This window comes from Pristis pectinata, chromosome 23 (assembly GCF_009764475.1).
Source record: "Pristis pectinata isolate sPriPec2 chromosome 23, sPriPec2.1.pri, whole genome shotgun sequence".
Taxonomy (NCBI): Eukaryota; Metazoa; Chordata; class Chondrichthyes; order Rhinopristiformes; family Pristidae; genus Pristis; species Pristis pectinata.
Genome location: NC_067427.1, coordinates 29,574,966 through 29,597,639, shown reverse-complemented (window position 1 = coordinate 29,597,639; position 22,674 = coordinate 29,574,966). Strand labels below are relative to the sequence as shown.

At 50.2% G+C, this 22,674-nt stretch overlaps 1 protein-coding gene across 1 annotated transcript in view; it reads right to left on the bottom strand.

Moving 5' to 3' along the window:
* Positions 1 to 21,697, bottom strand: part of zgc:92275 (cholesterol 7-desaturase nvd) — a 37,339-nt gene extending 15,642 nt beyond the window's left edge. Inside the window, exon 1 of the mRNA XM_052037195.1 lies at positions 21,305 to 21,697. Within this exon, the coding sequence (XP_051893155.1) occupies positions 21,305 to 21,650 (346 nt within the window). The 5' untranslated portion in view covers positions 21,651 to 21,697. The remainder of the gene's footprint in view (positions 1 to 21,304) is intronic.
* Positions 21,698 to 22,674: the final 977 nt, after the last annotated feature.

The window sequence follows — 22,674 nt, the reverse complement described above, 5'->3', positions numbered from 1 at the left end:
ATTGTCACTTGTACCAAGGTACAGTGAAAAACTTGTCTTGCATACCATTCGTACAGGTCAATTCATTACACGGTGCAGATACATTGAGTTAGTACAGAGTGCATTGAGGTAGTACAGGTAACAACAATAACAGTAAACTTTAGCTGGAGGATAGAAAGTGAAGGCCAACAATCCAAATCCAAGATGGGATGGGATTGTTGCACAGCACTGGGCATAAATCAGACCCGGGGCTGGGTGTAAATCAGATCCCATACTGGGTAGGGTCGAGTGTAAGTGCAATCCGTGAATGGTAACTGAGAAACCAGGGGACACAACTGCACAATTAGTGCTGAAACAGGGTGGGTTGAAATCGCAAACTATTTTGAAATTTAGACTCAACGCCACTTACCCACAGTACAGGGCATCAGATAATACCCGTCAGACATCCTGGTCAGGTCACACCTAACCCCATCTGGGCACAAGGGCTGGGGTCAGTGCAGGGAGTCACCGGCTGCCCCTGAGCCAGGGGCTCGGGTCAATACTGAGGGGAGTCACCTGTGCCAGGGTTAGAGTGGAGGGAGATTTGGGCTTCACTCTGCAAGGGAGGCACCAAGGAGTGAAGCTCTGTAAACGATGTGGGGGTGGCTAATCGGATGTTGCATTCAATGAAGGAATTGCCTTGGGATGGTCAGACACAAGATCACAGTGGAAATGAGCAATTTTACTGTGGCTGTCAAAACAGTATTCTTGACAGAGTGATGAATGCACAGCCTGGGCTCACAGAACACATTGCTTAAAAATCCAATTATATGTTGCAAGGGGATGGGGAATATATTGTTGTCTGGCAAAATAAACAAACCTGCATTTTTCACAACTTGCACCTGTGCTGCATCTTCACCTTGCACTGCACTGTGCAATGAATTGACCTGTATGATCAGTTTGTAAGACAAGCTTTTCACTGTACCTCAGTACAAGTGACAATAATAAACCAATTTGTGCTTCTGACTTAACTTAAGTTTGATTGAAAAGAACGATATGGACTATTCACTTCTGGTGTCCATGAAGTGACCCAAGCGTTAGACTGGGAGCTCTGGATACGTGGAATCAGACCACAGATCCAGCGTTTCTCCTTCCAATTCATGCCCTGAAAGTCACTTGTGAACACTCCTCAGAGTATCTGAAACATTATCCCTCCCTGCTGTTCATGAACCTGTTGCTCCACATTCTTCTCTTACACACATTTCTAGAGGAATGCATTTCATTACACACAAACAAACACACACGCGCACAGGCACACGTATGCACATACACCCTGTAGAAATGGGGGTTGATGCAGCACCCATCCTTGGATCCCACACAATAACATTTCTGCTCTACTTCAGTTCATTACTGGTTCAAATTGTGCCTGATGCATAAATGGATCAGGCACTTCTGCATACTATATGCATCAACCCGTCTTCAACCAAAAAGCTGCAGATACTTGAAATCTGAAACAAAAGCAGAAACTGCTGGAAACACTCAGCAGGTCAGGCAGCATCTGTGAGAAGAGAAACAGAGTTCAGGTTTCAGGTGGAAGACCCTTCCTCAGAGAGCTTCTGGCATTTGCTGTTTTGGTTTCACATCAACTGGTTGGATTTTTTCCCCAGGTTGTCACGGAGACGCGTGACGTTCTACAGCGAGACTTTCTGCCGCTGTCTCGTGCTGGGATTGCTCTCCCGATGGAGGTCACTGTCATACTGACTCAACTTCTTCACCACAGGGCCTTTCCAAGCAACCGTGGGAGATCTCTTCCCCTGCTGCCTCAGGGGACACCCTGGCACGGTGCTCATGAAGGAGTTGTTTCATTTCAGTGAGTAAGTGGTACCATCTCAGGGGCAGGAATCTGGTCACATCACTGGCTTCCCACGAGTACAGGTGGAAAGGGGGAGGGGAGGAGGGGGGACACGGGGGTGGTGGTGGTGGGAGAGAGAGAGGGGGGACGGGGGTGGGGGGGGAGAAGGGGAAACTGTTGCAGACGAGTTTCTGTTCCATTTCACGAATTCTGTAATCCAGTTTCTAGATCAGTGTTTCATTCCCACAAACTCAGCTTTCAATGGAGCTGTCATTATCCACTTGGATCTAATGGATCCTGTGTGATCTACCCACCACCTGTGTATGCCAGTCAGTCAGCAGGGCTCTGTAATACCCTCCTGTTACAACCTTCTCAATTTCGTACAGCGAGGACTTAAAAACCCTCCAGTCCAGGGACTGGCCATGGCTAGTGAGAGCAGCAAAACAGGCAGCAACACCCCAGATCAACCCAACACCACGGCCATTACTGGACCTGGGGATCGTTTCTGGGCAGGCATTTCCCCAGGGCCACATTAGATTGGCAAACGTCAATTTAGTTCAACAACCCATCCAGGTTTCTCGGACCCTGACTTCACCTCTCTCCAGTGACAGCAATAGCCTTCTAGTCAGATGCATCAACTGTTCTCCCAGAAGTACATGAAGTAACAAACACTCTGAACCCCAGCCCTTTGCAAGTCAATTCAGTTTCTTGCTGATCTATGACGTTTACCGGAGCTCCTTTCCAGGTTCATTGTTGCAATCACAACATAGCTAACCCTATAAACATCAATACACAATGGCAAGGCAGCTCTCGCTATCCCATAATGTCAGCTCCCATGGCAAGCAACCATGGGGAGACTGGGGAGCAGAGGAAGTTGTGAGGCAGGCACAGTAGTGTAGTGGTTAGCGTAACACTATTACAGTGCCAGCAACCCGGGTTCAATTCCGGCCGCTGTCTGTAAGAAGTTTGTATGTTCTCCCCATGTCTGCGTGGGTTTCCTCCGGGTGCTCCCGTTTCCTCCCACACACCAAAGACATACGGGTTAGGAAGTTGTGGGCATGCTATGTTGGCATCGGAAGCGTGGCGACACTTCCGGGCTGCCCCCAGAGCATTCTATGCAAAAGATGCATTTCACTGTGTGCTTTGATGTACATGTGACTAATAAAGATATTTTATTCCGAAAAATTTAGGTGGAGAGATGAAGCATCGGTGGTGTCCGAGCCCAGTAATCAGTGGGCTCAGGTTGCCGATAATCCGTAATCAGAGGGGTGGGCATGGGGAGGGAGGAGAGCGTTTCATACACAACAACTTGTGGCCTGGATGTAAATTCAATAATAGAATTCAAAAGGGCATTTAATAAATACCTGAAGGGGAAACTTGTTGGCTGTGGGGAAAGAATGGGGAGAGGAGGGGACTAATGGGTTCACTCCTGCAGAACGCTGGCCCCTGCCCTCTCTCTGTCCTGTAACATTCTGTGTTTTAGTTACAGAAGCTGCTGGCAATCTGATCTGTGAAAGGGAAGCCCCGGGCGATATATCGCACCTCAAAGGCCAGGCAGTTGCCTCAACCTGACTCCGTGGCCAGGCGCATATTAGACACACCTTCTTCCCAAGCGGTTCCTCAGGGTTGCTGGTGACTTGCTTCCATCCCCGGTCTGAGGGCTGGGAGGCGAATTCTTTGACTGTTCAGCAGTTGATGGAAACACGGACTGGGTCGCGACCGAGGTCTGGGTCCAGGGCTGGAGGAGAGGGCGGGTGGTTTAGAGGTGGAGATTCACAATTGGGTAACTTGGGAGTTGATGGCATGGCAGGAGCGATTGAAGTCTAGGATGACCAAGAGGGGAAACATGTTAGAGCGGACTGCAGAGGCAGGGAAAGGGCAAGTTCCATGGACTGGGGGGCAACAAGAGCCAACACAGGTTAGCAAGTTCAGGATGAACCTAAAAAGGACTTTTGGTGGTGCAGAGGGGTCCCCCTTTCAATGGTCTCCAGCGACTTGGACTGTAGCTCATCTCGGTCAAATAAAAGAGTGTTGGTGAGCAGTCTGGTTCTGTTCACACAGGGGAGGTGAGGGGGCGGTCACTAGGGAAGGGAATTTTGTGGGGGGGACAGAGGACAATGGTTTTAACCTTCCCAGAATTTAACCGGAAGACCTCTGGCTGGTGAATTCACCGTGGGTGGCCAACTGTGCATGGTGGTGAAGCAGTTCCGCAGGTTTACCTGATGTTACTCAGATGGCGTCAATGTCAGTCCCCAGCTGTAGGGATACATCGAAGGACTTTGCCCACAGCTGTTGCTGCTCGCTCACACTGCCCTATGTTCCAGTTTGACCAGTGACTCAAGGGAGAGGCTGCTGACATCAGGAAACTTACTGGGCATCTCCAGAACTCTCTTTGCCACCATGCACAGTCCTCAGAGACGGCTGGAGCTCACAGAAAGACTTTTCCCTGCTGACTTACTCCTGCAGTGGGACCCCAGCTGTAACACCAATGGGAGCCATCACTGGAGCAACCAATACTGTGGCAACAGGGCACGTGGGGTGGGGCCAGGACCTCAGACCAGCAAGCAGACTCTCCAATGAGCAGTGTCTTCGCAAGCTCTGGATCTCCAGGGCTGTTGTTACTAGACCACGTGACCAGCTACAAGGAGACCTCTAGCTGTTTGGAGCGCTCTCTACGAAAGAGGTCAACTCACGTTCACTTTCAGCACAGGGGCATTCTAACAGCTGAAGAAGATCGCTGCTGTGCCTAAGTGCAGCTCAATGCAGCATCAGGGCTGAGCCCCAGGCTCTCTCCTCACCAAGGGATGACTCTGCCCTCAGTGGGTTTTCCACAAGGGTTGGCAGCCCACCAGACCTCAGCTCAACCACCCCCAACCTTCTCCCCAACAGGAGAGGTTTCCACTCACTGCACCCAGGAGCATTGGAGCTTTCGAAGCCTTTGCTCCCAGACAATGCCTCATTCCCTGACAGCACCCATGTTGTAATTACTCAAGCTTAGGGCAGCAAGCTGCTGGATAACATCATTGCTTGGAGAGATGGATCCTGGGCATAGGGCCATCCTCTCCTTAGTGGCTCCCTCTGTCTACTGAAGAGCACTGGTGTAATAACTGCCTTGCAAGCAGCAGCCTCAGGTGGAGAACATCCTTGGTGTACCAACACAAGAGATTCTGCAGATGCTGAAAATCTGGAGCAATACACACAAAATGCTGGAGGAACTCAGCAGGTCAGGCAGCATCTGTGGAGGGAAATAAACAGTCGACGTTTCAGGTTGAGACCCTTCATCAGTAGCATTTTGTGCATGTTGCTCGGTACACCATCCTTGTGTCCACATCTGTCTGGGGATCCCTGCAGCATCCTGTGTGCAGGAGTGCAGATTTCACTGGTGTCTGGCCACAGCACATAATGCCTTCCTCTCAGCCACAGGATCAAGGGTGACTCGCTTCTGCCCCAGATTCGTGGGCACCAAGGAGGCTGATCAGGCCAAAATGGGACTCTCAAACCCTTCCACAGACGAGGCAGGAGGTGCCTGTGGAGGTTGGCGATGGGTAGCTTGTGAGATGATGTTTGTCCTGTCTCAAGGTTCTCTTTAAAATCCTGACTGTTCCTTCTCCACTTAGAGTCAGGGGCCAGAACTTTCAGGGATTAGTCAGGATGCTGTATTGTTTCCAAGGAGGCTCTGATACATCTTTGAATTTTTTCCTCTGTCTTCTGGTAATCTACTCCCATGGCAAGAGCTCGGAAGAGAATGCTCACTTCAGGTGGCTTGTGTCAGGTGTGCGTTCTGGTAACTGGGACCTTAATACAGAGGATCAGGGCTTGCGAAAGACATTGATGTTGGTACACTTATCCCTCCAGTGGATCTGGAGGACTTTTCAGAGACAGCGTTGCTGTACTTATCCAATGCCTGAGATGTAGGTAATCCAGGTCTCAGAAACATTCAGGAGGGCAGGGCTCACTGCTGCCTGGTACACTACAGGCTTTGTGCCAGGATTAAAGGTCTGGTCTTCAAAACACCACTACTTGTCAGTTTACCAAAGGCTGAGCCAGCACATTGAAGGCAGTGGTGAATTTCATCTGCCTTCACTGAGAGGTGGCTCCTGAGATGCGGGAAGTGGTCCCAGTTTGAACGTCTCACTTTCACCCTTCACCGTCAGAGGGGATTGTTTACAGTGGGGGTTAGGGGCTACAGGATCTTTGTTCTGTGCATTTCAAATGCAAAGCATTTACATGTTCCAATGAGCAAGTCGTTGATGACTTGGAGCTCAGCTCCAGAACATGATGTCTGCTTACTGGGGCTCAATGACTGAGACAGGGGTGACCTTGGTTATGGAGGGAAGGTGACAGAGGTTGAGCAGTCTGCAGATGAGCTTCAGTGCAGCAGGGAGCTCGTTGGAGCAACATGCAGTGCTATGCTGAGAAAGGCCGATAAAAGCTCTGGGCAACATTGCAGCCTTGCTTAACACCAGTCCTCACAGAGATTGGCTCTGCTATCGACCCATTGGTTGGGATCATGGTTTGCATGGAGCAAAAATAAGATGGAGTTGGAGTGATGAATTTCTGCAGGCAGCTGGACTTGGAGAGGACACTCTACAGTGCCCCTCTACTGTCAGAGTCAAAGGCCTTAGTGAGGTTGATAAAGCCCACATCTAGTGCTGCTGTCAGACTCCTCCTGGTGTCATTATTCAGTGACGACCATGTCCGTTCTGCCTCTGGATGGACAGAATCCACACTGGAATTTGGAGAGTGGTTCTTCAGCCACTGGGAAGTATTTGAGGAAGACCCTAGCAATGATGTTCCCTGTGGGACACTGCAGGGAGACCTCTCTGTTGGTCCACTATGGGATTTGCCTCTTTTCCTGAAGGTGATCATCGTTATAGTGTCTCTGTGGGCCCCTGGACTGTCCTCCTCTTCCCCGATGTGTGAAGGGAGGCTGTGAATTGGTGACCAAAGCTCCTTTCACCAAGTTCTGGAACATCCACCATCTACTCCCAAGGCCTTGACAGTTTTTAGTTGGCATACGGCACTTTTGTGTGCAGGGTCACCTGGTCAGGAACTTCACCACACTGGGCTGGAGTCAGTTGGGAGCCCCCTCATTGGTCTGCTCCCAGACCTGGCCAAGGTGGCCATTCACAAGATCGGGCAGTGGGCTGTCAAGGGTTCCACCAAGCCAATTGCCTGTCCCTCACAAGACTCCAAGTCGAGGGTCATGTTAGCCCTTTGCACAGATAGGCTGCTTCCGTGGGCCACAACTGTTGATAATGAGAGGTGAATTGCATTGCTCTGATCAACATGTCATCTCACTTCCCTGTACAATCCTTCACTTGACTCTGGGGCTCCCTCAGCCATGCCCATCCCTGCTAAAGAGTAGTTTGCACAGAAGATTTGAGCTGGCAAGCTCCCTCATGGCTCATGGTCTGTCACGCACCCCTACCTGGAGAGCAGGATATACTACTGCAGGCTCAATATCAAAGTCCCCAATTTTAGGTACCTCATGTCCTCTGTCTGCACCAGAACCAACCATTTCTGCTACAAGTCACCCATCTCTGATATTGGCTCAATTTTTTCTCTCTACAGTCTGACTTGCTGGGCATGTCCCACAGCCCTGCTATTAGCAACACCTTACACAGACAATGGAGCATAATTGCCCCCTATGTGTCCCCCTTAACACATTTGACCTGGTCTCACCCTATCACAGGTATTCCCTTTGTCCTATCCATTCGTCCTGTCAACTTCTCTGAATCTATTTTGTCTCCTTCCCGATTCTGACCTGAAACGCTAACCTCTCCCCACAGATGCTGCCTGACCTGCTGAGTATTTCCACCATTTTCTGGTTTTATTTCAGATTTCTAACATCTGCAGTTTTTTTTGATTTTCATCATGTTAGAGTTTGTCATGAAATTAAACGCCCTCGTGCCCCTTGCTTTTTACTATGTTATGTGTGGGTTTCAAAGTCCAAGCACAATTTTATTTAAGACTGAGATAAGAAGAAGAGGGTGGTGGGTCTTTGGAATTCTCTCCAAGATGGGTGCGGATGCTCAGTCACTGAGTGTATTCAAGACAGACCTCAGTGGGGTGTGAAGAGAACCAAGCGATGTGGAGTTGGTGCAGGAAAGTGGTGCTGAGGTAAAGGATCGGATGCCATCACGCGGAATAGTGGAGTAGACGTGAGGGGCAAATGGACAACTCCTGCTTCCACTTCCGACAGTCGCCTGCCGACAGTGATGTCTCCACTGTGGTTGCAATGAACACAGGAGGGCTGCTCCATTTCACAGAGTCCACAGAGATGGCAGAGACGGCCCTTCCCTTTGACCCCCAATCTGTGTTGGGATGTCAGGTGTGCATGGAGTCATAGTGCACATGTGTGTGCACGCATGTACGCGCAAGTGTCAGCATGAACAGCATGTCTGTTATACTGCGCCTTAGCACACCCAGTCAAGTCATTCCCATGTTGGGGCTTCTCACTGTGACCAAACCCTTCCCCCGACTCCTCCTCCCCAGCTCAGCAGGTCCCCAGACTGCCCAGAACTGCCCACAGTCTAGTTGATGCATGATTCTCTGTGTAACACACCCTTGTGACATGTCTGGATCTGAGGGCGCAGCCTTGGAGTAAAGGGATCTCCCTTTAAAATTGAGATTAGGAGAAATTTCTGCAGCCAGAGGGCAGTGAATCTGTGGAATTTGTTGCCACAGCGGGCTGTGGAGGCCAAGTCACTGTGTGTATTTAAGGCAGAGATTGATAGGTTCTTGATTGGTAAGGGGGTTGAGGGTTACAGGGAGAAGGCAGGAGAATGAGATAGAAAAAAAACAGCCATGATTGAATGGTGGAGCAGACTCGATGGGCCAAATGGCCTAATTCTGCTCCTATATCTTATGGTCTTACCTTTTTTTAAGAGAAAGGATCTCTGCCAAGTTTTACTGTGTGGTGTGTGAAGACAAATGACCGTCAGTGCTGAATGTGACACAGTTTAGCAGCTTCCTATTCTAGGCTGACCCAGGGCTCAGTTTCTGAGCGAGAGTGGATCAGAAGTGTTGTGGGGTTTCTCTGGGAACAGTGGGGGGGGGGGGGGGGGAAAGAGATATTGAGGCAGTTTTTGACAGAGCAGAGTTCGAGTTCTGACCGAATTCAAATGCCTTACCGATCTATCGAGATAGTCAATAAATGGTGGTCTTGCCAGCAACGTGCAGATTCCAAAAAATAAACCTGAAAAAAAAGGTCTGTCTACAAGGTTTGGTGTGTTCCCTTCTCCTGCACACACCAACATCAACAGGCCCAACTGGGCAGCTCAGTGTTCCTGAGTGTAACTAGTTTGCCTTTGTTGTCACTGACCGTTCTGCAGCAGATAGCCAGGCACAGCAGGAGGCCATTCAGCCCATATGGGGCATGTCAGCTCCCAGCTGAGCAACCTCATCAGCCGCACTCCCTTTATCCTTATTCCCTGTAGCCCTGCATGTTATTTTCTCTCTCAAATGCCCATCAACTCCCTTCAGATTCTGTGGCCACTTCCCTACTCTAAGGGCTGGGCAATTAACCTATCTTTAAGGTGTTGGGGGGCAAACCAGAGCACCCGAGGGAAACCCATTGCAGTCACAGGGAGAATGTAGATTGAACCTGGGTCCCTGGAGCTGTGAGGCAACAGACCAGCTGCTGGGACAACATTCACCCAGGTACCTGGGGTTAGCAATAGATATAACAAGTCCTCAGAAACTATGATGTGAAGATACTGAGACTTGTATCTGACTGCACAATCTTTTGAACCTGACTCTGGGCTCTGGAGTGCAGTCCCGCCCAGTGCAACCATTAACCTGCCTAGCCTGCACACCCAGTTCTTGGTTACACGTTCCCATCACCCACAGACTGCTCCACTCCTGCAACCACAGCAGTAACTCACCCAGACTGTGGTTCAGGGGCTCGAACTGCTGACCGAGGGCACACACTCCCTCTCCTGTGACTCCAGCACACTGAGGTTCAGTGTTGGCACTGAGGGAGTACTACACTGCCTGCGGTGCAACCCCCCGCTCACGTAAACCCCAAGGACCCCTCCATAGATCAGGGGCTCCCCCCTTTTACCCACTAGTACTTATCCCCTCAAATTAACAAATGACAGTGCAGGCTCGAGGGGCCTGCTCCCTGTTCCTCATCGGGACGTTCATATAAAAAGCAAAGGGTAGCACCAGTTTCCAGTGGAGGTCTCACCCATTGTAGGAAGGGTCCCGCCAGGAATCACCCTGACAGAAGTTTCCTTCACTCATTGCATTCTCCACGTGATGACATCATCAACACACAATGCTCGTTTTGATTGGTCGATGACAGAAGTTAGGTCGATAGCTCTCAACCTACGACCTTTGAAGTTCACTCGGTAAAATGAGTAGAACATCATGCTCAAACTAGAGAACCCTGAGTGATTTACTCAGCAATCGCTGCGATTTCATGGTTATATTGTCAGGCCATCTATCCTTTCCTTTAAGCTTTACTACATTAAGTATGCTTGCCACCCACCGTGATTGTCTCCCCGACTCACTGCCAATCTGATCACAGCCTCGGCCTAATGAAACTGCTCCATAGCTCAGGGGGTCCATGTGGAATTAAAACTCTTCCCCAATCATTTCTGCCCTCCTAATTCCCTTCCCCCTCTCCATCTCCCACATGAAGCCCCCTCCCCATTTCCTTCATCCCTGGAGCAGCCCGTCCCATTCCCCAGACCCGGTGACCGAGCGCAGTGCCTGAGAAATGGTCCGACTGGCTTTAGCCCTGTGAGAGGGAGCGAAGGGCGTTGGAGACACCGAGGGGAACCTTGGAGACACTGGTGTGGTGGGTGCCACTGCTGAAGCTACTACACCTCAAAACACTGGTTGCAAAAATCTTCCAGCTGTCCCGAGCCACTTCTCTGTGACTGAACCATGAAAGTATGGCTGAAGAATGTTTACCTCACTTCTTAAAAATGCACAGCGATTGTGAAAGAAAGTCCCTGCGTGAGCTGTGGCATGTTAGGAACAGGCAGCGTGCTGTGGGTACACTTTATCTGGGGCACCAGGGGCGATACCTGAGGAGATTCAGAGTGCAACTGTTTACCAACACACTGCATGCTTGACGCTCACTGCAGCTTCCCCAGGTAACCCATGGCTGTCAGTGGAGCACAGCTGCTGGGGCTCTGCACATGGTCAGGGGCTGCCTTTCTGGATACTCACTGCAATGTCTGAACTGAGGCAAAGTCAGGTTGAGTTTATTGTCATGTGCACAAGTACATGTTGCACAGGTGCAATGAAAATCTTCCTTGCAGCAGCATCACAGGCACATGACAGTAAACCTTTGCTCACAGACACACTGGCACTGAATCCATCCCAGGGACTGGCACTGAGTACAACCTGACACATTTCCACAACACACTGGAATAAATTCTCACTGGTAACTCCCACTGAAAAATCCAACAGAATATTTACCATTGTACTTACATGATAAGCTGAATTGTAATTTGTGAATAGAGTCACAGGGAGATACTGCACATAAACAGGCCCTTCAGCCCATCGAGTCTGTGCTGACCATCGACTACCCATTTACACTCAACCTACATCACTCCCATTTCTTACTCTCCCCACATTGCCATTAACTCCCCCCAGATTCTACCGCTCACCTACGCACGAGGGGAAACTTTCAGTGACCAACTAACCTACAAACCTGCAGGCTTTTGGGATGTGGGGGGGGGGGGGGGGGGAGAATCTGGAGCACCTGGAGGAAACACAGTGCAGTCACAGGGAGAATGTGCAAACTCCACATAGATAGGAGCCAGGGTCGCGATTGAACCTGGGTCTCTGCCATTGTGAGGCAGTGGCTCTACCAGCTGAGCCACTGTGTTGCCCATCTCCGCTAGTTAGTAACTTGGAATATGTGATTACATCAACAACAGTGAATTATACAGCACAGGAGGTATGGGGGGGAACGGATCACAGAATGGGCTGCTGCTTCTGCACTGGCACACTTAGCATGTTGCTTTGCAGCACAGCTGTCCCGAGAGGGGCAAGGGTGGGCAGGCAGATGGTTGCATTTGTACAGCTCACTTCCAGACATGGCACCAACCCCACTCTCACCCTCTCCCGGCCTGGGGTCTGGTCCCATTCTGGACCCACACCCAAGGACCTAGTGCCACTCCCATCGCTAACTCAACCTCCCCCACTCCAGACCCTGGGCCATGATGCACTCCCTCCTTCAGAGGCCTACGCCCAATCTTACTCCTACATCCAGCCCGTTTCCTCACCCTGTCCTGGAGTCAAGCCTCTCCGTACCTCCCCTGCTAGGCCCTTGGCATTTCCCTTCACTTCAGAATGACTTTCCACATATGCACACCAATTCTTTGTTTCCTGTATGAGAAGAATATCCTTTCCCTCCTCCTGCTACCCTTTCTATATTTTGTTTTTAAAAACACACTCCCTTAACCTTCCCATAATCCTTGAGATATGAATTTCTCACTTTACTCTCCCACCTATCTCTGTACCCTTGGTTGACCAGGATGCTCTACACTCAGTCCCTCTATCTGAGTCATTGGTATATGAACACTAAGCAGATAAACACAACTCTCTGTTCCACACTGCCCAGAAGTATCAGTGACCACTTGCTGTCCTAACTGGTGGAGTTGTTTCTAAGGATGATGAATTCTAATGGAAAATATCAGCAATCAAAGTGTACAAAGACCTAAATAACCCTCCAGGGATTATCAATAACTGCCAAGGCTGTACCTACATTTAGAATCAAGGTAACGTGAAGTTGGACCCAAAGAGATTGCAAGGATGACCCTGTCTGCTCCAGGACACTTATTCAGAAGATTAACTAAGATTAACTCCTATTGAAAGGGCAAGGTGGTGGGGTGGGGGGGGGTGGGTAAAACAAGGAGAAGATGTTACATGGCTCCAGCCTGCTCCTGAACTTCACCTTCCTGCCCTCTCACCTTCAGAGATTATTACCCTACTATCTACAAATTTGCAGATGATACCACCGTAGTGGGCCGTGTCTCAAATAACGATGAGTCGGAGTACAGGAAGGAGACAGAGGGCTTAGTGACATGTTCTCATGACAACAACCTTTCCCTCAATGTCAACAAAAGAACTGGTCATTGACTTCAGGAAGGGGGGCGGTACACATGCTCCTGTTTACATCAATGGTGCTGAGGTCGAGAGGGTTGAAAGCTTCAAGTCCCTAGGAGTGAACATCACCAATAGCCTGTCAAGGTCCAACCACAAAGGCACCTTGGCCAAGAAAGCTCACCAGCACCTCTACTTCCTCAGGAGGTTAAAGAAATTTAGCATGTCCCTGTCGACCTTCACCAATTTTTTATAAATGCACCATAGAAAGCATCCTATCCGGATGCATCACGACTTGGTAATGGCAACTGCTCTGCCCGTGACTGCAAGAAACTGCAGAGTTGTGGACATAGTCCGGCACATCACGGAAGCCACCCTCCCCTCCATGGACTCTATCGATAATTCTCGCTGCCTCAGTGAAGCAGCCACCATAATCAAAGACCCCACCACACCGGACATTTTCTCTTCTCCCCCCTCCCATCGGGCAGGGGATACAAAAGCCTGAAAGTGTGTACCACCAGGCTCAAGGCCAGCTTCTATCCTGCTGTTACTATTGAACAGTTCTCTAGCACAATAAGATAGACTCTTGACCTCACAATCTACCTTATGATCTTGCACCTTATTGTCTGCCTGCACTTTCTCTGTAGCTTTTACACTTTATTCTGCATTCTGTTATTGTTTTACCTTGTACTACCTCGATGCACTGTGCAATGAATTGATCTGTATGAATGGTATGCAAGACAAGTTTTTCACTGTACCTCTGTACATGTGACAATAATAAACCAACTCCATTTCCTATATCTCATCACAGGATGGACATCTCATGCCCCGGAATCAACACATACCTTTGTTGTCCGTCCTTCCCGGGATGGTGCAGGGTTTTGGGTTCCTCCTGTGTTGTTGTTGGAGGCAGTTCTTTAACTGCTCCTATTCCCGCTGCACCAGAGGGCCACTGATACCCCTTAAACCACAACCACAGGTCCCCAAAGAGCACATGGGACACCCTCTGCTCACCATCCTGACTCTGCCCCCACCTCCAGAGACAGCAGCTGCCCCCACCCCCAGTGCTCCCATGCCACTCCCACCCAACCCAGGGTCTGGCTCCACTGTGCACCAACTCCCCCTCCCTGTCCTCAGACCCAAGGTCCAGTCCCATTCCCACACACCAGCTCATTCACTCTCGGGCTACCGATGTTACACAAACACCACCACCACCCCCTGTGCCAAATCCAGGGCCCAACCCATCCCCTCCCCACATCAGACATGGAGCCTGGCCCCACATCTCCCTTCATAACCATCACCCAAAGTCTGGTCTTACTCCCATCTCTGACCCTGCCCCAGTTCACTCCCTCCATCTCTCCCTGAACCACAACCACTTCATACAACCTTAGCTGTGCTCTCCACTGTCCTACCCACCCCACTTCCACCTGGGACCTGCTCCACATCCCCATCCCACTCACACCTCAACCAACCTCCACCAGGACCTGAGCCCCATTTCCTTCCCTCCTCCTTCCAAGGACCCAGGCCCCAACCTGACGCTCCACAGGCAAGGCCAGGGCCATACCTTCCTCCAGCACCTATTCAGACCCTATACCTGAACCCCTGTCTTGCTCCCACACCCCCCAGCTCAAGCTACGACCCACAGGCCATTCAATCCCCTCCACAACCCTGGCAGCACTCACACTAGCTCCCTCCTCTGTCCCAGGGTCAGGTCTAGCCCCTACTCTGCACACTTACACAGCTCCCCCTCTTGCCCTGGAACACGTTCCCACTGACCCAGCAGGACCATCGATAATGGATGAGCTACTTACAATGGGGCTCAGCCAGGACCCCCAAAGCCCAATGCCTAAGGTCCTCGCCTCTTGCGGATATGAGAAGTGAGGGAATGGGGTTGCCCCGAGAGCAGGCATGGACTCAATGGGCTGAATGGCCCATGATGTCACAGGAAATAGGAGAAAATATTAACTGAGAACCAGGAAGAAGGTGTGAAGTGGCCAGGTCTCCAAGAAGCAACCAGAGCCATGCTGAAACAGTCGACAGAACGGAACCAGGGAGTCACCTTCAGCTCCAGCAGAGCAGAAATAAAAGCCCTTCATTGCAGAAGGAAGTAGATGAGAGGATTGATGTTACCACAGGGGCTCAGGCCTGGCATGAGCTCTGCACCGGCACCTCATGGACCCACAGAATCGTCTCTGAGCAGCTAAACGAGTTGGGCCAATTAAAGACTGACAGCAAAATTGAAATGAAGGGATGTAGGAGATAGCTGGTGGGATTTCTTTTCTGTGCTCTTTCACCTTCAACCCATCTCTTTAACTGTCAGTACTACTCATCCCTACTCCCCGAACCAAAACATCAACCCCTCCACACTCCCCAAAACACCTACCCTGCCTCACCCCCTCCCCTCAGACCACCTATCCAGTCCCTCCCTCACCACCTCCCCTCAAACCACCCACTCCCCACCTGGTTCCAAGTCTCCATCATCAGTCTTGGCCCTAGTTAAGAGTGCACAAATATTTCAAACGTTGCTTGAATTACGCAAGCCCTGGCTAATATCTATCCCTTAACCAACATCACTCACAGAAAGAGGGCATTTGGTCCTCTTTTTGTTGGTGGGAGTTCACTGCGCACAAATTTCCATCACATTTCCTGGATTACAATAGTGTTAGCAGGTTCCAAAGGAACTTTGGGAGGGCGAGGTCATAACAAAATGCAGTGGGAATGCACATCTCCTTTCCCCTTTAAAAGGGAAATTAAATAAACTGCAGATGCTGGAAATTGGAAAAAAAGAATGTTAGAAATACTCAACAGTCAGGCAGCATCTGTGGAGAGAGATTTTGCCTGACCTGGTGAATGTTTCCAGCATTTTCTGTTTTTCCCTTTTTTCGTTTAACCTGACTGAGAAGCACAGTGGATGATACAATCAACAAATGGTTTTTGGTCCTTTTATTAGATTTCTAATCAGAAGTTGGCATATTTTTGGACTGTTACTTGACACTGTCACTAAATGTAACAATGTTAGAAATAGGCAGAATTTGTAATGCCTTTTATTAATGATCTTTGAATGCTTTATTCAATGTTACAAACCTAAGATCAAGAGTCCAGATAGATCTAAGCTGACGCTTACTTGTTAGAATTTATGCACTCTTCAACAGGGCAAATTAAACTCAAGGTTTTAAAAGGATCAGGATTTTTGTGCAACTTTCAGTGTTGCTTCCTCACAGTTCCACCAACACAGCTCATTCCTCGAGTGCTGTGTGGAGTTTGCATGTTCTCCCCCTGAACTAATAGGTTTCCCCAGAGCGCTCTGGTTCCCTCCAACATCCCAAGGATGTGTGGGTATGGTCACTGGCCATCGTAGATTACCCTGGTGCTGATGAGTGGCAGGAGAATTAGTGGGGAGTCGATGGCCATGTGAGAGAGAACAGATTACAGGGGAGAAAGTGGGGAAATGGGACTGATGGGCTTGTTCTAACAACCAATGTAGAAGGAAGCCATTCAGTCAAGACTATGTTATAAGAATAATATGAAATATAAAATACAGTATATTAACAGCAGGTTATAATTTCTGTTTTTTTCTACCTCCATTAATCAAGGAGTAAGGGCTACCAAAACTAGTTACAGATGGATGCCTGACCTTAACTTAGGAATTTCCAAATCTCCTCACTAAATTTAAATCAATCATTTTATTCTCTCCAGTAATTTGGGAATTTAAGATCAGATCTTACAAATTATGGTTTAATTATGAGATAAATGTAAAAAAAAACTATTAATAGGGCTATGCATGGGTGTTAATGGGAGTTTGTGGAAAGGAAGTTTGAGGGTTCAGGCTGCAGCTGACAAACAGCTTGGGTCTACACATCTCGGAAGTTTATAATCAAAGTGTGATGACCAGCTGAGAAAGCATTGCCTCCCAAAGGGCCAGTTTTCAGCCACAGGATAGGGGAAGAGGTGCCACTGTACAAGGATGGCTCTGAAGCATTCTGTCAGCTTTCCTGCCTCAGTTAGCTCAGGTTGGACGTTGCTGGCTTGAAACCAAACATCAAACTAAGGCTCACAGTTGTACACAGCACATCTCAGAACTTAGAACAGGATTACACATTGGATGGCTACTCCCATGCAGGAAAAATAACCAACAAGATGCACAATATTCTAAAGGAGATAAAAATGACTTAAAATCTAAATAAAACTACAGATGGATTACAATATTCTTACTTAAAGCTTTGCGGAAAGCTTTGAGGTTTCACAACCAAAAATGGACTGTAATGATATGGGGGCCTCTAATTTTATTAGAAGAGCTACTGAGAATGCAATCCATGGACACAAACATTAGACCACTATCAGAGAGAGAAATAACCCACTCAGACTTATTGAAGGCAGGTACAGAAAGGCAAGCTGGGAGACCAAGTCTGGGGAAGATTTCTTGCTCTGTGATGGCACACAGCTGTCAGTCATGGCTCAATCCGTCACATTTCAGAGGCTCGAGCACATAAAAATTGACACAGTGCTGCAATGCAGGAGGTACTGCTTTTTGGGCGAGACATTAAATCTGGTCTTATAGGTGGCTGTGAGGAGAGGTGTCGACCCTTGTGCCCTCATTCCACAATCACTTAAACTATAGATTATCTGGTCCATATCAGAGCGATGCTTGTGGGGGCTTACTGTAGCTATTGAACAGCCAGGCACTGAAGCTGCCAGACTGCAGCTCCAAGTTCATTCAAGGTCTGACCACGGTCAAGGTCTGACCACGTGCTCACACAAAGAGATCAGAAAGTGATGACAGACAGAACACCAGCATCCTTCCCTCCCTCCCCACATCAGTCAGAAGCCACCTCTGTGAATCAGTACTGGCCAATGACAACCTTAAGCAGGTGGCAAACTGCACTTGCTAACTCGCACATTCAAGAAATGAGTAATTGCTGCAACCTTTGTACCCTTGCTTCTGACATTTGCTTCGTAAGAGCACAATGACCCTTGTGAGCTTGTTGGTAAAACAGACAAAAAAGCAAAGGAGTGTATGATCATTATGTTCTACTTACCCGATTATGAAACAGATGCTTGTCAAATAAATACACCTGGTACATCTATCAATAAGGTGAGACTGGTGCAAAGCATTTTCCTTTAACACCAGTGGCATGTGTATAAAATGTATCCCCAAACCTGTGTTCACCCCCCTTCCCACAGCCCCTGGTGCAGCTGCACCCATGTCGATGCATATTGGCAGAAGCATGCCTGCACCATACACACACATTCCCACCCCCATGCATCGCCCTGACCCAGTGCCACCAGCACGCTCCCATGCCCACTCCGTACCCCATCCCAGTCCCAAAACCAGTGATCACGTCTGCACCTGCCCCAACCACTTCTTTCTGTCACAGGTTGATTCCACTGGCCCTGTGCACAGCTGTTCTGTGGTGTGGGCAGTGACTGCTGGTCACTAGTTCGATTGTGCAGGGCACAACTGCCAAACTTGGTCTTCCCTCAATATTTGCAAATATGAGCACGTGCAAACGAACACGGCTGATTCCTCCCTTGTCCACTTATCCTCGGGGCCTCGAGAATAACTGGAAGATGTCTCCATCTGGGATCAGGTGACGGCAGTGACCTGGAATGGAACAAGAGCCCATGAGGCACGAAAAGCTCAATGACTTGCTTCGGATTGACAGGTGGTCCAGTTGGTGGGGACGCACGGGCTGCAGATGGTGGAATCCAGGGCAACAAACCACCCGGTGGATGGACTCAGCAGGTCGACGGGCATCTGTGGGGGGATAGGGTTTGTCAGAGTTTCAGGTCTCGACCCAAAACTTTGACAATTCCATCCCCCCCTCCACAGATGCTGCTCAACCCGCTGAGTTCCTCCAGAAGATTGTTTGTTGGTCCAGTTAGTATGATGGCCTTTGACCCAGGTCTTCAGGGGACCCATCCACAATGAAGGGATTGTTCCATTGCTACATTAGTGCTCTTCTCCAACTAACACCCTCAGCCTTATACTGTATTTTAAACTAACATTACTGAAGAAATCATTGGAGGATCACTGTTTTAAACATCTATATTCAGGCAGTTGAAGCACGAATCAGATTCGCTTCTTTGTAATTTAATATCGGAGTTCCGTGTCAAAACTGAAAATCAAAACCATCAGAATTCTTGACTTGAGATGCCTTCCTTATCTACAAGATACAACTACTCTCAGAAGTGGTGCTGTTACCAGCACTGAGTTTTATTACAGCTATATATCTGTCTTGGGGTGTTGTTATACAGTTATGGGGTGTTCACAACGAGTAGCTTCAACCTCACTCCTCCCACCAGGAGGATCCTAAACCCACCATCCCCTATACAAGTATGCTGGTAACAACGCCCCACTACCATTAAAGAAGGCCAGCAGGATGATCATTGTCCTTGCAATCTGCTCGAGTGTCCATAAATTGTGTTGGTAGTTGAGCAAATAGATTAAATACATTACTGCAATAAAAGGTAATAAGAGAACACAACTTTTATAACACATTTCCAAAAACAATCAAACCCATATAGATATAGGGTGTTACAAGTCATGCAAACTAAAAGCTTTAGCTATAATGAAACTAAGATCTCTGTGTTAATTTATAACTGAGTGATGCTGGGATGCTTCTTGGTTTAATTCATAAATGGTGAAGGGAGAAAGCTGCGGAAGGACAGAGGGTTGTGATGATGAATGGAGATGCCGACAGAGTGAACAGGTATAATGAGAAGGAGACTTATGGGGAGCTGGCGGGTTTGATGGCAGTGGAGTCAGTCATTTCTTCTCCCTTTGTACTACCTCGATGTACCTTCAGTATGTTTGGAATGATCTGTCTAGATGGCACACACACACACACAAAGTTTTTCACTGCATCTTGGTACATGTGACAATGATAAATCAACTACCAATGACCAGTTCATGCAGATAACACCAATATTAAACATCACAGTAAATCTTTTACAAGAGGAATGATATTGGCAATTGTAAACAAACAAACACACCCCTCCCACATCACCCTGGGGAACACTGACTCTCCTTCCCAGGAGCCTGTCAGGTCTCCATTCACAAGAACCCTGAACCAATTTCTCCCACGCCTCCCCCACCAGCAGGTACCTTCAACCTACCCCCTTCCACCAGGAACCTGAACAGCCCCTGTTCACAAGGAGTACCTTCAACCTAGCTCCTCCCACCAGGAGGATCCTAAACCCACCATCCCTTAAGAGGACCCAGATCTACCCTCATCAATTATCAGGGGATCTTGAACAGTCCCCACCAGGGGAACACCGTAATACCCCCTTCCACGTGTCTACTTCACTGCTTACTGCCACACCTCCCTTAGCGACCAATACAGCGGTGCCTTCATCCATTTCTATGAATTGTCCCATCACTGTTTCCAACCAGGAAAAGACCCTTCTCTGATTCCTGCTAGCCCTCTAATTTTCCATTCACACCAAAATGTTACGTGTTGTACCATGTGTGTTATTTTCTGCAATAATCTTTGATGTGACACTTTAACCAAGTGCCTTCTGGAAACTGCACCATTGCTCTAAACCCGAAACCACCCCCATCCAGTACGATACAGTCAGATCCATCAACACTGAAGGAAGTTCTTGGTCATGGAAACAGAAGTGCTGCATTAGAATACTTGCTTCAGAAAGGATCTCAGCTCCATTTCAGGAAGCAATAACACGCCTTTCACAAAGGTGAATGCCACAATCCAGCTCTTTCTCAAATCAATGCAGTTGCGATGGAATTACTATAATTATTGATATTCCATCCAGCAACACAATCTAACCACAACTTTGCCAACAGCTCCTGATCACCGTGACGACAGATTCCTACTCCTAACAGAACAAAACTTCAGGAGATTACAGAACAAATGAAACCTGATCGTTCACAGATTCCAATAGAGCCCAAAGCAACAGCGACAATTTCTATCCCATCAATCACCAGCACAATACGAACCCCCTAACGCATCACCACCCTCCACTTTCACCTCGAAGCCCAGTGAACCCCACAGGCCCCACACACCTACTTCTCTGTCCCCCCTACATACAGCACCATACCAAATGACAACACAAGCAAGCCTCCAACCCCCTGCTCTCCACCACCCCATCCCTGCCCCACACCGATAAACCCCCTCCTGCTCCCAATGGCTCCCGCACAACACCGGCTCCAACCACAAAGCCCAGGCAGCCAAATCATCCAGCTCCCCAAATACCCTCACCCCAGAACCCGCACCCCACCCACCTCACACCCTCCTGACCCAGACCCTCCCCCAGCTGCCCCCGACCTCAACCCCTTTCACCCCCACTTAATCGGGTAGTACAGACGATGGGCCAAACGTCCTATTTCTGTGCTGAGCGCCTCGGAGCCCGTTCAGACCGATTCCATCCCACTTGGCTCCCGCCCCACACGCCCCTTCTCCTTACCGAAAATGGTGACATTTTTCACTTGGGACACGGGCAGCTGGCGGGAGCCAAGGAGCCGGTACCAGCCGTTCGGGTAGACCGGGGGCAGCTCTCCCCGCTTGCGCCTCCGCCTCACCTCGTCGGCCGTGTGGCGACGGCTAGCGCCGGGGTCAGGGGTGTAGCCCACGTCGTGCAGCTCCCGGAAGAGCTGCAGGGGAGCGAAGAGAAGGCGGTGTAACCGGGTCAGGGCGAACGGCAGCAGGAGCAACAGCGCCGGCAGCGGCCCGAGCACCCAGCCCACCGCACCACCCAGCAGCAGGAGCAGGAACCCGGGACTGAGCAGCCAGCAGCTCCCGGCACTCTCCATAACACCCGCAACCGCCTCTCCTACACCCCGCTCTGCCCCAGCGCTGATAAACCACTGGCACCTGTCCCAGCCCCGCCCCCCGCACCTGTCCCAGCCCCGCCCCCCGCACCTGTCCCAGCCCCGCCCCCGCAACTGTCTCAACCCCGCCCCCGCACCTGTCCCAGCCCCGCCCCCGCACCTGTCCCAACCCCGCCCCCGCACCTGTCCCAGCCCCGCCCCCGCACCTGTCCCAACCCCGCCCCCGCACCTGTCCCAGCCCCGCCCCCGCACCTGCCACAGCCCCACCCCCGCACCTCCCTCAGCCCCGCCCCCGGCACCTGTCCCAACCCCGCCCCCGGCACCTCCCTCAGCCCCGCCCCCGCCATAGCCCCGCCCCTGCACCTCCCTCAGCCCCGCCCCCGCACCTCCCTCAGCCCCGCCCCCGGCACCTCCCTTAGCCCCGCCCCCGCACCTGCCACAGCCCCGCCCCCGCACCTGCCACAGCCCCGCCCCCGCACCTCCCTCAGCCCCGCCCCCGCACCTCCCTCAGCCCCGCCCCCGCACCTCCCTCAGCCCCGCCCCCGGCACCTCCCTTAGCCCCGCCCCCGCACCTGTCCCAGCCCCGCCCCGCACCTGCCTCTGCCTGTCACCTTTTCCGGCGCCCGCTTCAGCCCCGCTCCCGCAACAGTCCCTGTGTCTGCCCGGCAACCTCACCTCCCCTCCTCCCCAGCGCCGAAACGGTCAGGAGTGAGGATCATAAACTTCCAGCCCGATTCCGACTCTGATCGTGATTTCCAGACCCATTGCTTTGCACCATTCGCACCAGGACTAACGCTGCGACTGCGAATGCTGGGTTTGTAACGTGGAAGGCACTCGCAGTCCCGGTGCTCACTGCTGGCAGGACCGAGCCTGGTTCCTGGGTTATCAACTTGTGCGGAGAAGTTAATGCTCCGCCACTTTCTAATTTTATTTTAAATCGATTTAGGGAAACCTCGCTACAAATTACAAGCGAGATCAATAAGGGAAGGGGCAGGAACTTCACCAA